The sequence below is a fragment of the Sander vitreus genome, chromosome 6 (genome assembly GCF_031162955.1).
Source record: "Sander vitreus isolate 19-12246 chromosome 6, sanVit1, whole genome shotgun sequence".
NCBI lineage: Eukaryota > Metazoa > Chordata > Actinopteri > Perciformes > Percidae > Sander > Sander vitreus.
This window is the reverse complement of record NC_135860.1, coordinates 15,420,663-15,433,372: the sequence shown is the minus strand read 5'-3', so window position 1 is coordinate 15,433,372 and position 12,710 is coordinate 15,420,663. Positions and strand designations below refer to the sequence as shown.

The 12,710-nt window shown below is 40.9% G+C and overlaps 1 protein-coding gene and 1 long non-coding RNA gene across 5 annotated transcripts in view; one reads left to right on the top strand and one right to left on the bottom strand.

Annotated features, from left to right (window-relative positions):
* Positions 1-473: 473 nt before the first annotated feature.
* Positions 474-12,710, top strand: part of galnt1 (UDP-N-acetyl-alpha-D-galactosamine:polypeptide N-acetylgalactosaminyltransferase 1) — a 43,279-nt gene continuing 31,042 nt past the window's right edge. For 2 of the 4 annotated variants that reach the window (XM_078253025.1, XM_078253022.1), the window contains exon 1: positions 474-934. Coding sequence is in view for 1 of the 4 variants with exons in the window: in XM_078253024.1 (XP_078109150.1) it covers positions 1,606-1,614 (9 nt within the window). In the remaining 3 variants the exon portion in view is untranslated. Of the gene's footprint in view, positions 935-1,526; positions 1,615-12,710 lie in introns of all 4 variants that reach the window. The other 2 variants (XM_078253024.1, XM_078253023.1) reach the window with 2 other exon arrangements.
* Positions 4,234-12,099, bottom strand: LOC144519692 (uncharacterized). The gene is made up of 3 exons (XR_013502129.1): positions 12,007-12,099; positions 11,509-11,709; positions 4,234-4,922 (listed from the first exon to the last, which is right to left on the bottom strand). It is a non-coding gene; the product is annotated as an uncharacterized LOC144519692 (long non-coding RNA).

Genomic DNA, 12,710 nt, shown 5'->3' with positions numbered 1-12,710 from the left:
GATGCTTCAGGCAAATATCTTGTTTGTTTTACTGCAAGTATTGTTTGCTTTGAATGTGTGTTTTTTTCCAGTGAGGAGTTGCAATGCCCTCATTTGCATGGCTTGTTCAAAAATGAATATCAAAAACGTTTAACACATACAGGAGAAGGTTGAGGTGCTTGTATTTCACAAAATTTGGTGTGCTACCACTTGATTAAATCACTCTGTTACTCATGCAGTTCACCTTATTCTTAAACAAAACTCAGGCAACATCATTCTCATTTTGCATAATTTGTCAATTTTGATTAACCAAACAATGTATAAATTAATATATTGTTCAATCCAAATGTGTCTAGCCAATATCACTTGCAAAGACTAGATGCCATACAGATCCACCTTGATGGACGGTACAGCAAGCATTTGGATGCAGTTTTAACATTTTTGGACTGAAAAAGAGGATGGGATCAGATATAGTAGGCTATTTCTTCCGGGTTGAGGTAGTAAAGGGAGGGATGAGCACTGATGCTGCTGCCTCTGTTTTCTCCGCACATCAGCAGCGGATCTTCTCTCAGTCAGGCAGACTCAGGCCAGGCAGAGGCAGCGCGTCCGCCCGGAGAGAGAGAGACCTCACTGCATAGCGTTACTCCCGGATGAACCTCAATAACATTCACGGTCTTTTTAAATTGATGTCTCCTCTTATACCGCCTTTTGACACTGGACGGTGCTCTTGTATCCGCGTTCAACGCGAGGAACACCTCATCCCCGGCTTGGTTTTTGAGGTTTGTCTCGACGACACGGAGAGGACCACACTCCCCCCATCGTTAGCTCGCTAAGCTAGCTAGCCCGCTAACTTAGCTGTGATACTTTGTACCGTATCGGCGTCAGTTTTCTTCCTCGTAGCTAGCCTGCGGTCTCTTGCGCCACAGCAGTGGATTGAGGTGCCCTGTCACTGTAGGTAAGCGAACAATATATGTGAAAAACATTGCATTGTACTTGTTTTTTCCCAGCCACATTGTCAACGCAGGCTTGTTTCTGAGCTATGAACCACTAACGTTATCTAGTAGCAGACTGGCGCTATGGCAGAGGGCTTGTTGTTGACAGAAGCAGCCAAGCAACGGGGATGTGATGCGACTCACCGTTAAACACACATTTTTACTTTACTTCGCAGCTAATTAGCCGACAATTGCTGTTCCTCAACAAGCCTGAAGTATGCTAAATGAAAGAATGCCTGGTTAGTCGATAATATCGATGCTCATAAATACTTTTTAGCCATATTATGTTAGCGTTTACTCTTGACTGTCGAGTTGTCGTGAATGGGCCACTGCCAGGTTAATGTTATCTCACACTTGCCGCATTTGACTGCAGCGAGTTTTCCTAACGGTCTATTCAAATGACTGGACAGATAACGCCCAATAATAATACCCATACAAAAAGATTAAAAAGCAGCCGGTGTTTAAAGTTGAGAATAATGGTTACTATATGGATTGTATATGTACTCTTCCTGGTAGACGTTTCCTCATTTATCTATGAACATTTCTGATCTTCAGTGTTGCATCACAACCTGGAAAGATGAGCTGTGCGCCCGGAATTTAACCCCTGCCTGCTGCTTGCTGTGTCTCCTGTGTCATGATAGAGGTCAGATGATTTAGCTTAGGCTGATACAGGAGGAAAACAACTAATGGCCGGATTGAACGGCTTCCCTTCCTTGTTGGGCTGCATATTTTGAGGGCCCTCCTCTGTTGAACAGAGGTTCATCACATTTCATGTAATTCAGTCACTGAGAGACCTTTTATAGGGTTTGGTTGAAGCATGTGGGGCCTGATGTGTTTAAAAGAGAGACTCATTGAATGAATGAAAGAGGAGAGAATAAGCGTGCATGAGTGAGCATGCATTAATAATGCTGTAATTATCTCAAGAGATAAGAAAATGGATTCACTATCAATCCTGCAAGAGTCTGCAGTTGCGTAGCAGATGAAGCTAGGATTGACAGGGAACCAATTCAATTAATCTGTCATGTTCCTTAAATGGAAGGAAAAGAGGAGCATGTATTATTTATCCACAGTATGTGTGTGGCATTGCCTGTACGTGTGCAGTAGGATTATATGCTGTGTAGCTGGAGGGAATCTGCTGTAGCCTTGTGCTACCTGTAGCATTGGTCCCATGGTGCCTGAACATGAGCTGATTGCTTTGATGATGTTTTGAACAGGAATATCTGTGTGATACAGCTAAACTACGTAAAAGAAGCACTGACTTGACCACGTACGTCAACATCGTCAAATATAGTGTTTGTTGCCTTGAATTGTATATAGTACATGTAAATGCAAGTTGTCAGCACAGGATTTTTTCCTGATTTTGAGTTGTAGGCTGTGTGTGTCATGTTCAGGACCTTGGCTCAGAGCTGTATTTGAACTCAGCCCTGTGTTAAGGCATGACTGTCCAGCATTGAAAGGAAATGAATCATGTTCCTCATTTCAAGGCCGTGGAGTCGGCATGATGCGTTTCCTGCCCTGTGTGAGTGTGTGTTGAAGCCTCAGCAGATGTGCCTGCTTTCTGTATGTGTCCTATTCTCCTATACTTTATAAGGCGGATTTGAGAGGCATGCAAATTGGGAACATTTAGCCAATCTTCGGGACATAGATTCAGTTAGAGGCGCGTATTTGGATTGCGATAAAATTAGGTTCTGTGTCTAAGAAATAAATGACATCACGAGTGTGTTTCCACTGTGTAATGGTCATACAGGTGGTAATAATCATGATATTAGTATGCTTTGGAATGTAATTAGTTTTTATATACAAAACTCCCTTTTTATATGGCGAGTGCACAAATGCAACCAAGTTGTTTTACATGTTTCTGTTTGAAATCATGGTCAGACATTTGTAGTCCTTAGTTTTTTCCTTGATTTTACTGCTCAGGGTATTAAATTGAAAGTGCAAGATGTTAAGGTGAAAATCTCTGCTATCCACTTTGTTTGTGTGTATTGTCATTTGTGAGTTTATGTGCTTGTCATAGAGGGTGGCTGTGGTGCATTTATTGCTCCGAGCTGGTCTGGAACAATAGCTCTATTCTGGCCCATGTCTCCGGAGGGAGGCAGCAGCATTCGGCGTTCCCGACACTCTGTGTGCCAGCAAGGCTTGGTTTGGGATTGGGTTTCCACAGCCACCTGGAGCTCAGAGCACAGGAATGCCATTGTTCCTCCTTCCAGACTATGGCCGGATCAGACACACACACACACACACACACACACACACACACACACACACACACACACACACACACACACACACACACACACGCATGTACACACTTTCAGCACACAGCATGCAAGAGGAGCTCATACCAGCCTGCCTGTCCCCCAAAACTTAGGTCAACCTGCTTTGTTACGTTGTCATTGCTTACATAAAAAGACAGTGAAACATCAATTCTCTGCCTGCACATACAGCCACAGAGACTTGACATTACGTCTGAGTGGCTAGTATTTTGAGCTGCAAAGCACAGGAAATATCCGTGAGCTGAATTTATTGTAGTTCCACTTTTTGTTCTGTTGTTTTGGCTGTCTGATAATCTTCAACCTGCTGGTATCGGTATCGGCGAGTTAGAATGCAAGTGTATGCACCGATCCGATACCACGTTATTTAGCTCCGAAATAAAATCTAGTTTAAAATAGTTTATTTATGTTATTTTTTCATTATGACTGGCTGTCAAACTGGATAATAATAATAATAATAATAATAATAATAATAAAAAGTCCACTACGGCTGTGCTATAAATTAAATTTTGATCGTGATTTCAAGTTTACCTCCTAACGATCACAAAAACAATGTGATCGGGAAGAAAGATTTTTTTTTTTTTGCACATTACATTTTGCCAGTAAACCCTTATTTTGTCTTGTGTTCTGAAGGGGAAGGTTAACAAGTTCAATGGGAAATGTATTAAGGGACATTTCACAGTTCAAGGTGTTTTCACTGTTGATTTGTTTAATTGTTTCACTGTTTAAGTTCCATAAATGCAACATCTTTCCAAAAGTCAGTGAGTAACTGTGATTTCAATATTGACCAAAATAATTGTGATTTAGGATTTTGTTTCCATAATGAAGCACCATCCTACTGTGCGTCCCAGACTTGAGAAGCTGTGACATAGAAATTAAATTTAAATGTATTAATATGGATAACTCTTGTCATAGAGAGACTAGAGCAAGCGTAGCAACACTTCTTCTGTTATCTGTTTTAGCCGATGGGGAAAAAAAAAAAAGATTAGTTTACTTCAAAGTTGTCTTTTTAATAAATCCTCCTCTCACAAGAAAACATTGCACAAACATCAGCTGTCAGTAAGACATCTTATTACTGACTGGGGTTTGTTGACAGGGTTTTGTTTTTAATAATGTTGTCTGATCACAGCACTCATCTTCACACTTTGCATCATTGATTTTAGCAATGTGGCAGTACAGCAAAAATCGTATTGGCTTCTGACAGATATTATACCTTGACATTTTAGGGTGTTTATTAGCCGTTATTAGAGAGGAGACAGAGTGACAGAAACCGTGGGAATAGAAAGATGGGGGATGACATGCAAGAAAGGTGCTATGATTGCTTCATATTCGTAGCACCAATTCATATTGTAATTAAAAAAAGTGACTGTGGATGTGCTACCTGTTTATCCTGCCTTTGGTATGATTAGATTTGACTTTTTTACTCTGAACTGGCAGCCTAGATTAGAGAGAGAGAGAGAGAGAGAGAGAGAGAGAGAGAGAGAGAGAGAGAGAGAGAGAGAGAGATTTTTTTTGCCTCTCAGTCCTCTTGGGTTTGTAGGCAGGCAATTTCAGTTGTGCGTGTGTGTCCTCTGGCTTTCCAGTGGGTCACATTAGGGATAGAGTTGCACAGAAGTGGGTCAGCCAGTGCCACCAGCGAGTCTTGCCAGCTCCCTTCTCCCTCTCAGGCTGGAACCAACTAAAGACCAACACAAACACATATACCTTAGTTGTGTGCATGTGTGTTCAGTGTAGGTGTATGCACTGTTTGTTGGTATTTATTGTTGGTGTGTCTGTTTATACACAGAGTGATCTTTGCTGTTCTCATTCATTGAGATAACATGCCCCCGCCTTGTTCACTGTACTTTGACTCCTTATAAACAGCTTTGCTGGAAATACTGTAAAGCTGTGCAGGCAAAAAGAGCAGCAAGCCTAAGCTATTGCGCAGTATGTTTAGACTGCATATTGGGCCTCTACAGATGATTCCGAGCCTGTCACACACACTCAGTGTGTCTCAGCTGGATGGACACCGTGTTTCTGCTGGCATAATGATAAGAAAATAGGATTTAGCCCAGTATTCAGCAGAGGTTTATTTCATCTCCTAGATGCAGTCTTATGTTTTCTGCATTGGTTGTCCTCTGACAAGGAATCTATTTCTGTTCTCAGTTTGCTTGCCTATACCCCTGCATTGTTGAATTGAGGTGACATCATGAAGTAATAAGTATACAGCTGCATACTGAATTATTGCTCAATATGGCACAGGTCATACTTAACTTCCGTCCAATACAAATAAGCTGCTGCTCCAAATGAAGTTTGTTGGATAGCGTCGGAAAGCGATTTTCTAACATTGACCATGTCTTTTAGACACAGTCTGTGCCCACTTTCTGCCGCCGCTGGCCAGGTGTGCTTATGTGTGAAAATGGTTCAGGGTTTCAAGTGGTATTATTTACACGGCCTCTTTCTCCACAGTATTGACCACTCACAATAAATAGTTTTCTGGGAAGAACTCAAATCTCTGATGCATGATTGTGGATTAGAATACATAAATATTTTTGAAGAAGCAAGTCTCAACTTGTAAGTGATCCCGCATTCCAGCAAATGAATGATGAGTTCCTCACAAGAAAATGTGACATGCTTCTTGTTGTCATTGAGAACAGGGTAGAAACGTTATGAGCATGTAGAATGATTAACACACATGAGGCAAAGAATTTGCAGGATATCCTATGTAGGAGCTTTTTGTATAAATGTTTAAAGTGGCTACAAGAAGTATTTTTTAATCATACAATTGGATTAAATGACGTACACCTTACATGTGTATGGTGAAATGGCTTGCTCTTAGTGATGAACCCATAGAGAATAATCAGACGACGCATTTGCAGTTCCCTTCAGCTCTACAGAGCTTTATCACTTCCTTCATCTTATTGTTTTGCTTTTATCAGATGCTACTGTTTTTCTGGTTCATATATTATTCTCAAACCGCTCTAAAATCTGACTACACTACCTGCCCAGAACCGAATAACCAAAAAAGTTAAAGAGTAGATAAAAGGAGTATGAATATTGGACTTAGATTCACCAGGGGGCCAAAAACATAGTCTGGCTTATAGGGCTGAGACGATATGCTTTTGTCCTGATTCAATTATTTTGCGATACATGGGTGCAGTTAGGGCTGGGCGATATGGAGAAAATCAAATATCACGATATTTTTGACCAAATACCTCGATATCGATACCGCAACGATATTGTAGTGTTGGCTAGTGTTGCTTTCACAAAATATTTACACGATGAGATTTTTGATAAATAATCATCAGTAATGTGGATATAACTTCAATTTGTGTTTATCTGTTCTGTATTTTCAATGATAAAAAAAAAAAAATTAAAAAAAAAATTGATCTTAAAAAAGAAAAAGTAATGTGGATATAATGACTAAGTGGGTAAAGGCAAATAATAGAACAGTTACAACAGTCTGGTAAGTTCAGAAAATGACATCACTTTACTGTAATGCAGCCTTTAAAACCAGGAAAAGACTACACTTATGTCATATTACGATATTCAAAATCTAAGACGATATCTAGTCTCCTATCAAGATATCGGTACAATATCGATATATTGCCCAGCTCTAGGTGCCGATTTGTGTTGTGATTCTAGAAGTACTGCGATTCAATAGTATTGAGTATTGCGATTTTCTTTTCCTTCTTTAACAAAAACAAGTTGAATAATACACTTCTCGATACAATATATCATGAGACATTTCTAACTAATTGTTTTCTAAAAATAATGCACATCACGTCAGTCAGTCTAACATTTATTTCATTTGAAAAGAGTACATATTCTACTTTCGCTCTGTTTTGCTGGAAACCAATATAATATAGTCGTCGTCGCCGTTACCGTATAAATAAAAAAATATTTAGGTCAGTCATTGGTAAAAAACTAAAATAAAAAATATCGATTCTGTGGAAAAGAATCAACATATCAGGCATTCTCCTCCACTTCCGCTGTTTTCGCTTTCTATTTTTCAACGGCACTGTCCGTGATTCCGGAGCTTAGTAGACGATTGTGATTGGTTTTAAAGAAATGCAACATTCCTGATCCCTGAATGATAAGCAGTGTAGCCAGACCATCACAGGTCTGGTTATGCGAGACTACCAGAAACATGACTAGAAATATACATATGTCAATTTTGTGTTCACAGCTTTCCCCCAAGTGGCCAAAAAATCAGTTACTGCAGGTCTAAGAACAAAACCCAATCTGTGATCAGCAAGGAATTGCCTATCCCAATGGCGTAGATCAGTTAACTACACAAATCAAAAAGATGAGAGGCAGCTGGAATACTGTGGCTGGGGACAATGTGAAAAGAAAGTAAGTTTTTGGCACATGAATATGAGAGTGGGTGAGTAGAATGCACGAGAATCTAGGCTATGTTAGAAAAGACAAAATAGACATGCATGTCAATGTTGAACCCTACTTTCGTTTGCGTCATTAGTATAATATCCAATCTTATTTTTCCATGTTCCTTTTACACCTGGACATGTCAATGCAACTTTGTTAGCTTGAACGAAATCCAATTGGATTTGCAATTGACTTGTTGTTGCAAGTCCAGGTGGCTTTGACTTAGTACTTGGTTGACTTCATAAACAGATCCTGTGCTGGATAGTACGAAGCTTTAAGATGTACATGGAACACCTGAACAGAGTGAAATAATAAGGACTCAGGACAGTTCAGCCTTGTAGCATTGAGTAACTCTATAAACTGGTTTTAGCTTAGCTCCAACAGTTCCCCTCTTTTTAAGAGTGTGCTGTTCATGTGTCCGTATGTTGCACACAGCATCTGTTTTACTCTTGAGATATGACCCGACAGGAAAAGACCTAATTTCCTTGGCGACAAGGCCTGCTCCTTGCCCATCCCCCCCCCCCCTCACACCCGCCATAGGAGGAAGTGGAATATTTCCAATTTCTGCTGACTCTGGGAGAAACGGTTGTGTGAACCATACTTGCGCACACACACACACACACACACGTCTCTCTTCACTTCGGCCTGGAATGATTGTTTGTGTGCCTTCTTAATGTGTTTGACACTGTTTGTTTGTGAGTGTATGTTGGCTTCTCCATCCAGCGTGTCCGTCTGTTTGTTTTGTAAGACTTGAATAATGTCATGTAAATTTAAATCTCAAAAAGAAGAGTACTTTATGCTACAAAGTCTGTTGTTTTGCATGATGCTGATTCACATAGAATTGTCCCCGATTAAGATTTTTAAGACAAACCCATGATCCACTGCCGGACGAAACAAGTATAGCATACCCAGTCTGGGTATGGGAAGAGGTGAATGGATTTTGAGAGTCGTAGAACAAAACACCTACAGATGACAGGTGGATAACCAACAAGTGCACGCAAAATTACAATGGTGTGTTATAGTAAGCTAAAGTATAATTTTGCTGCTGTTGTTATGAATAGAAAAGCCCAATATGATGCCTCAGCTTTTTTAAGGTTAATGAAAAGCCTACTTATAGGAAAATACATATATTTTGTACACAACCTTTTAGTCATGTCCAGTGTTAGCTACACACATTTTTTTAGCACGCAAATAAAAATGGTACCAAATGAATTATCTATTTAATTTAGCTCATATTTAGTCATTTCTGATGGCAAATATTAAGTGGAAGAGACTAAGCTGCTTTTTAGCTGCGGTAGCATAAGTTAGTTATACCAGTAGAAACACAAGGGAACAAACATGCTTAAAAATGATGTATATTTTTGTCACTTCACTCAAAACACAGTCAAAAATGTTCTTGTTCAGAAATCTGGCCGGTAAATAAGAGCATTTTTTTGAACAAGCACAGTAGGTTGGGTTTAAATGGAATTAAAAATGTATAAAGTTACTTTTGCCTTTTAACAAGCGCAACATGGGAGTGGGATGAAAACTATTAACAAAGTCAAGTCACACTGGTGTTCATATACTCGTTCTTCATCTGTTCTTAACACCAAGTGAAGGTAAATAGCGGTGAAAACTAAAACCAAATCAACTGTGTTTTGACTAAAGTTACTGGCTCACAAATCAGATTGAATTTGATCTCACCCTACTACAACTCTTATTCTGTAGATTAGCAGTGAGTGAGTTCATGTAGCTTTGTTTACTTGTTCAGGGTTGCCCTTTAATGTGGGACTGTGAACCCAAACACATTGTTTTTCACTGAAAGAAGAAATCAGAAGTGTGACTACACTGTCAAAGCTGGACTCTCAAGGTTGTTTAGATCATTCGATGTTGTAAACATAACCGTAGGCAAAATGTGTGTCCCAAAGAGAAAAGTATCTGTAACTTTTGGATATAGAGAAAATAAGAGAACTAGAGGAGGGCAGAAAGGATACACCCCTGCTGTGGCAGCTCTGGGCTCTGTACTAGTTGTGTGACAGCCCCAGGCTCACCCTGATTAAGGTACAGCCCTCCCCTCTGGGCCCGCATACACACAACCATCCATCTCTACCTCTTATCTCCTACCAGGCCGCTACTCTTGAGTGTCTGTTTGCATGTGTGTGGGTCTGTGTGTTTGTGTGTCTTTGGACTCTTTGAGTGGAGTTGTTCTGGCCTGGTCACACTGATAGCCATATCAGCAGTTACTCTTAGCTGATGGACTGCAGAACAACAGGGCCATTGTTTTTCTGAGTGTGTGCACGTGGGCGGGTATGCTAAGCCATTAGAAATTCAAATTTGTGTGTGTGTGTGTGTGTGTAATCTGCCAGATGTGGGTTAGTGTGGCTGCAGCTCTGCGGGGATGGACAGCAGCAGGATACTGCCTCTGTACTTACTGTAAGGGGACTAGTCTGGGTAAAAACATGTTTCACAAAAATGAAAAGTAAAGCAGGCCAACCTGCGCTTATGATTTAGTAATTTAATTTAGCATTTTTTTCTGTGTGCTTAGATAGATGTGTTCAAAAACATTCAAACATATCAAAGTATATGTGCAGCTAGCCTTATTAGAATAGTATCGACAGGGGCATAGTGATAGGAATAGAGATTCAAATCTGTTACTTAATATACTAAGATTGGAAAACGGATTGCCAGATTAGTCATAGTGGATTTCACCTGCAGTCATTAACTCAAAGTTATTGCTGAACATTTGGAACAATGAAAGCTTATTGAAGGTTATGTAGTGTAACTAGGAGTGTGCGTGTGTGTGTGCGTGCGTGGGTAGGGGCTATTGACCTCATGATGGAGCTGCTTAAATGAAATGTTGATAGCGTTAGCCAGGTAAGGTGTGCGTTCGTGTGCATATGTGGAGTTGTATGTGTAGGCTATATTTAGAACTTTGCCCAGTAATCGATTGTGTATTTTGCTACAGCCAATACTATATGCTATTGAGTGTCCATTTTTTGAAATACAGTCTCATAGATCAAAAGATGGCCCAGTAGTGTTAAATTAGCAGGATTAATGAGGGCGGCGCGTTTAAATGATGGCACTGACTGCCAATGACAGACAGAAATGTTTGAACAGTGAAATGAAATTCTCTCCTGTGAAAGAACAACATATTTGCTTTTTGTTGAAGGCTGATGACGTAGATATTGTATATGTAACACTTGGGAGTGACTCGGCACACTCAGTATGCCAGTTCTATTATATTGGGTCTCCAGATGTCCGCTGCACATGTATCATGTCATCCTAATTTTGGGCATACTGAAGTTGCATTACATTAAATGCACTTTGCTTTTTGTGAAGTGCCACATGGAAAATAAAGTTTAATGTTCTTGCTGTGTATGCAGCTAAAAAAACAGCTTCTGTTGTAAGGATATTGTGTTAATCCCACATTTTGCCACCAGGAGAGGAGGAGATTGCGTGCTGTGTAGAATTGCTAGTCTGTCCTGGATTGGGAATGTTGCCGGGAGCGTTTGAGCCCACAGCTGGGGGCATGCACGTTCTTAAGCTTGATCTTGTTAACACGGCTGCTGGCCAGAGCAGGGACAGCAGGGAGATGTGGAACCAAGAACCAATCACAAGCCTCCAGATGTTACAAAGACACACCGAGATAGATGGGAAAGTTCTTACTCTGTAAACAGGAAGCAGATCTCTCTCTTTCTCTCTGTGACTCTCTCCTTTCATCTCTCCTTTTCTGACCGTCCCTTGGTCTCTCTTTCTTCCTCTACCTACCTGGCCTCACTCTGTACAAGTATAAGTAAGTATATCTAGAAAATGACAGGCCCCCAGCTCCCACAGCATGTCCTTATTATGGAAAGCAAAACAGGCTGTTGTTTGAGAAGTTTCTTTCAGGAAATGTGTGACATAGTAAAGCTGCTTCTTACCTATGTTCTCCTTGCTCTATTCCTGGCATTCCTGTTTTCCTCCCTGGGCTTCCCCTGGAAAGCTGTCAGAAATGGTGAGCTACAGCTACAGTTGCCTGTGAAACTGTTGTTGTCATCTTTTTGTTGTCTTTCCTCTTGTCCCTATTTAGCATGAGGTGCTGCAGGCCCCTCAAGGCCTTCGTTTCCCACACCACTTGAGACCTGAGGTGTTTGACAGAGCAGGGGGTCGAAGGGAGGGCTGAAAGCAGTGCAGTTTGCACAGGATTTGCACAGCACTGTTTGTTGTTGCTAAGACCAAAGATGTCATCTTTGGACTCCCTCTGTTACAACATACGCTACAAACAGAGTCACATAACATGTAGAAACCCTGGCTGGGAACCAAACACACACACACACACACACACACACACACACACACACACACACACACACACACACACACTTCATGCATAATAGCAAGCTATCACACAGTCTTAAGAAATCTTTTCCCTGTCTTACCAAGTTTCTCTTCTATCCTCTGTGTCTTTCTCCGGCAGACTTTAGAGAGAGAGCGAAACAGTTGGGTTTAATGCTTCGCCGTGGCTGGTTGGTCAGAGTGTGTTCATGCTGAGCCTGGGGAATTGTGAAGGACTGATTTGACTGTTAGTTTTAGCTCAGCCCACACTACCTTCTAAATTGTACAGAACAAAGGTCGTTTCAGAGCTCCTCAACCTTGTTTTGCTCCAGTCCTGCTTTGAAGTCTCAGATGCCTCAAGTTTTAGCATGGCAACTTTAGCTTGCAGTGTGTTATGTGGGTGCATATTTGCATAAACCACATGACGTGTGTATTAAGCGATTTCTGCTTGTTGAGTGTGCTTGCTAACAAAGATTTCATCATTAGTCCACCCATGAGCTCCTCCTCACCTCTGCATTTGTTTGTGTGCCTCAGTCACTGGTCTTTTGGATTTACAACAGGAATTATGTTGACTCAAACTGAATGGAAAGAGGCGTGCGTGGGAGAAAAGACTTTGTGAATTAGTAATCGGGAGTGTTCAGTAGGACAGAGGCAAGAGTAGGGTGGGACGATGAGGACCCAGCCTTTTCACTGCCATGCTGCATTCTCTGTGTTGGTTCTCCGCTGGTCACAGCTGAACGGGGCTAAACGCATAAAAACAAGCTCAATGCAGAAAATGTGGATTGCTCACATCTGTTCGATACTTGAT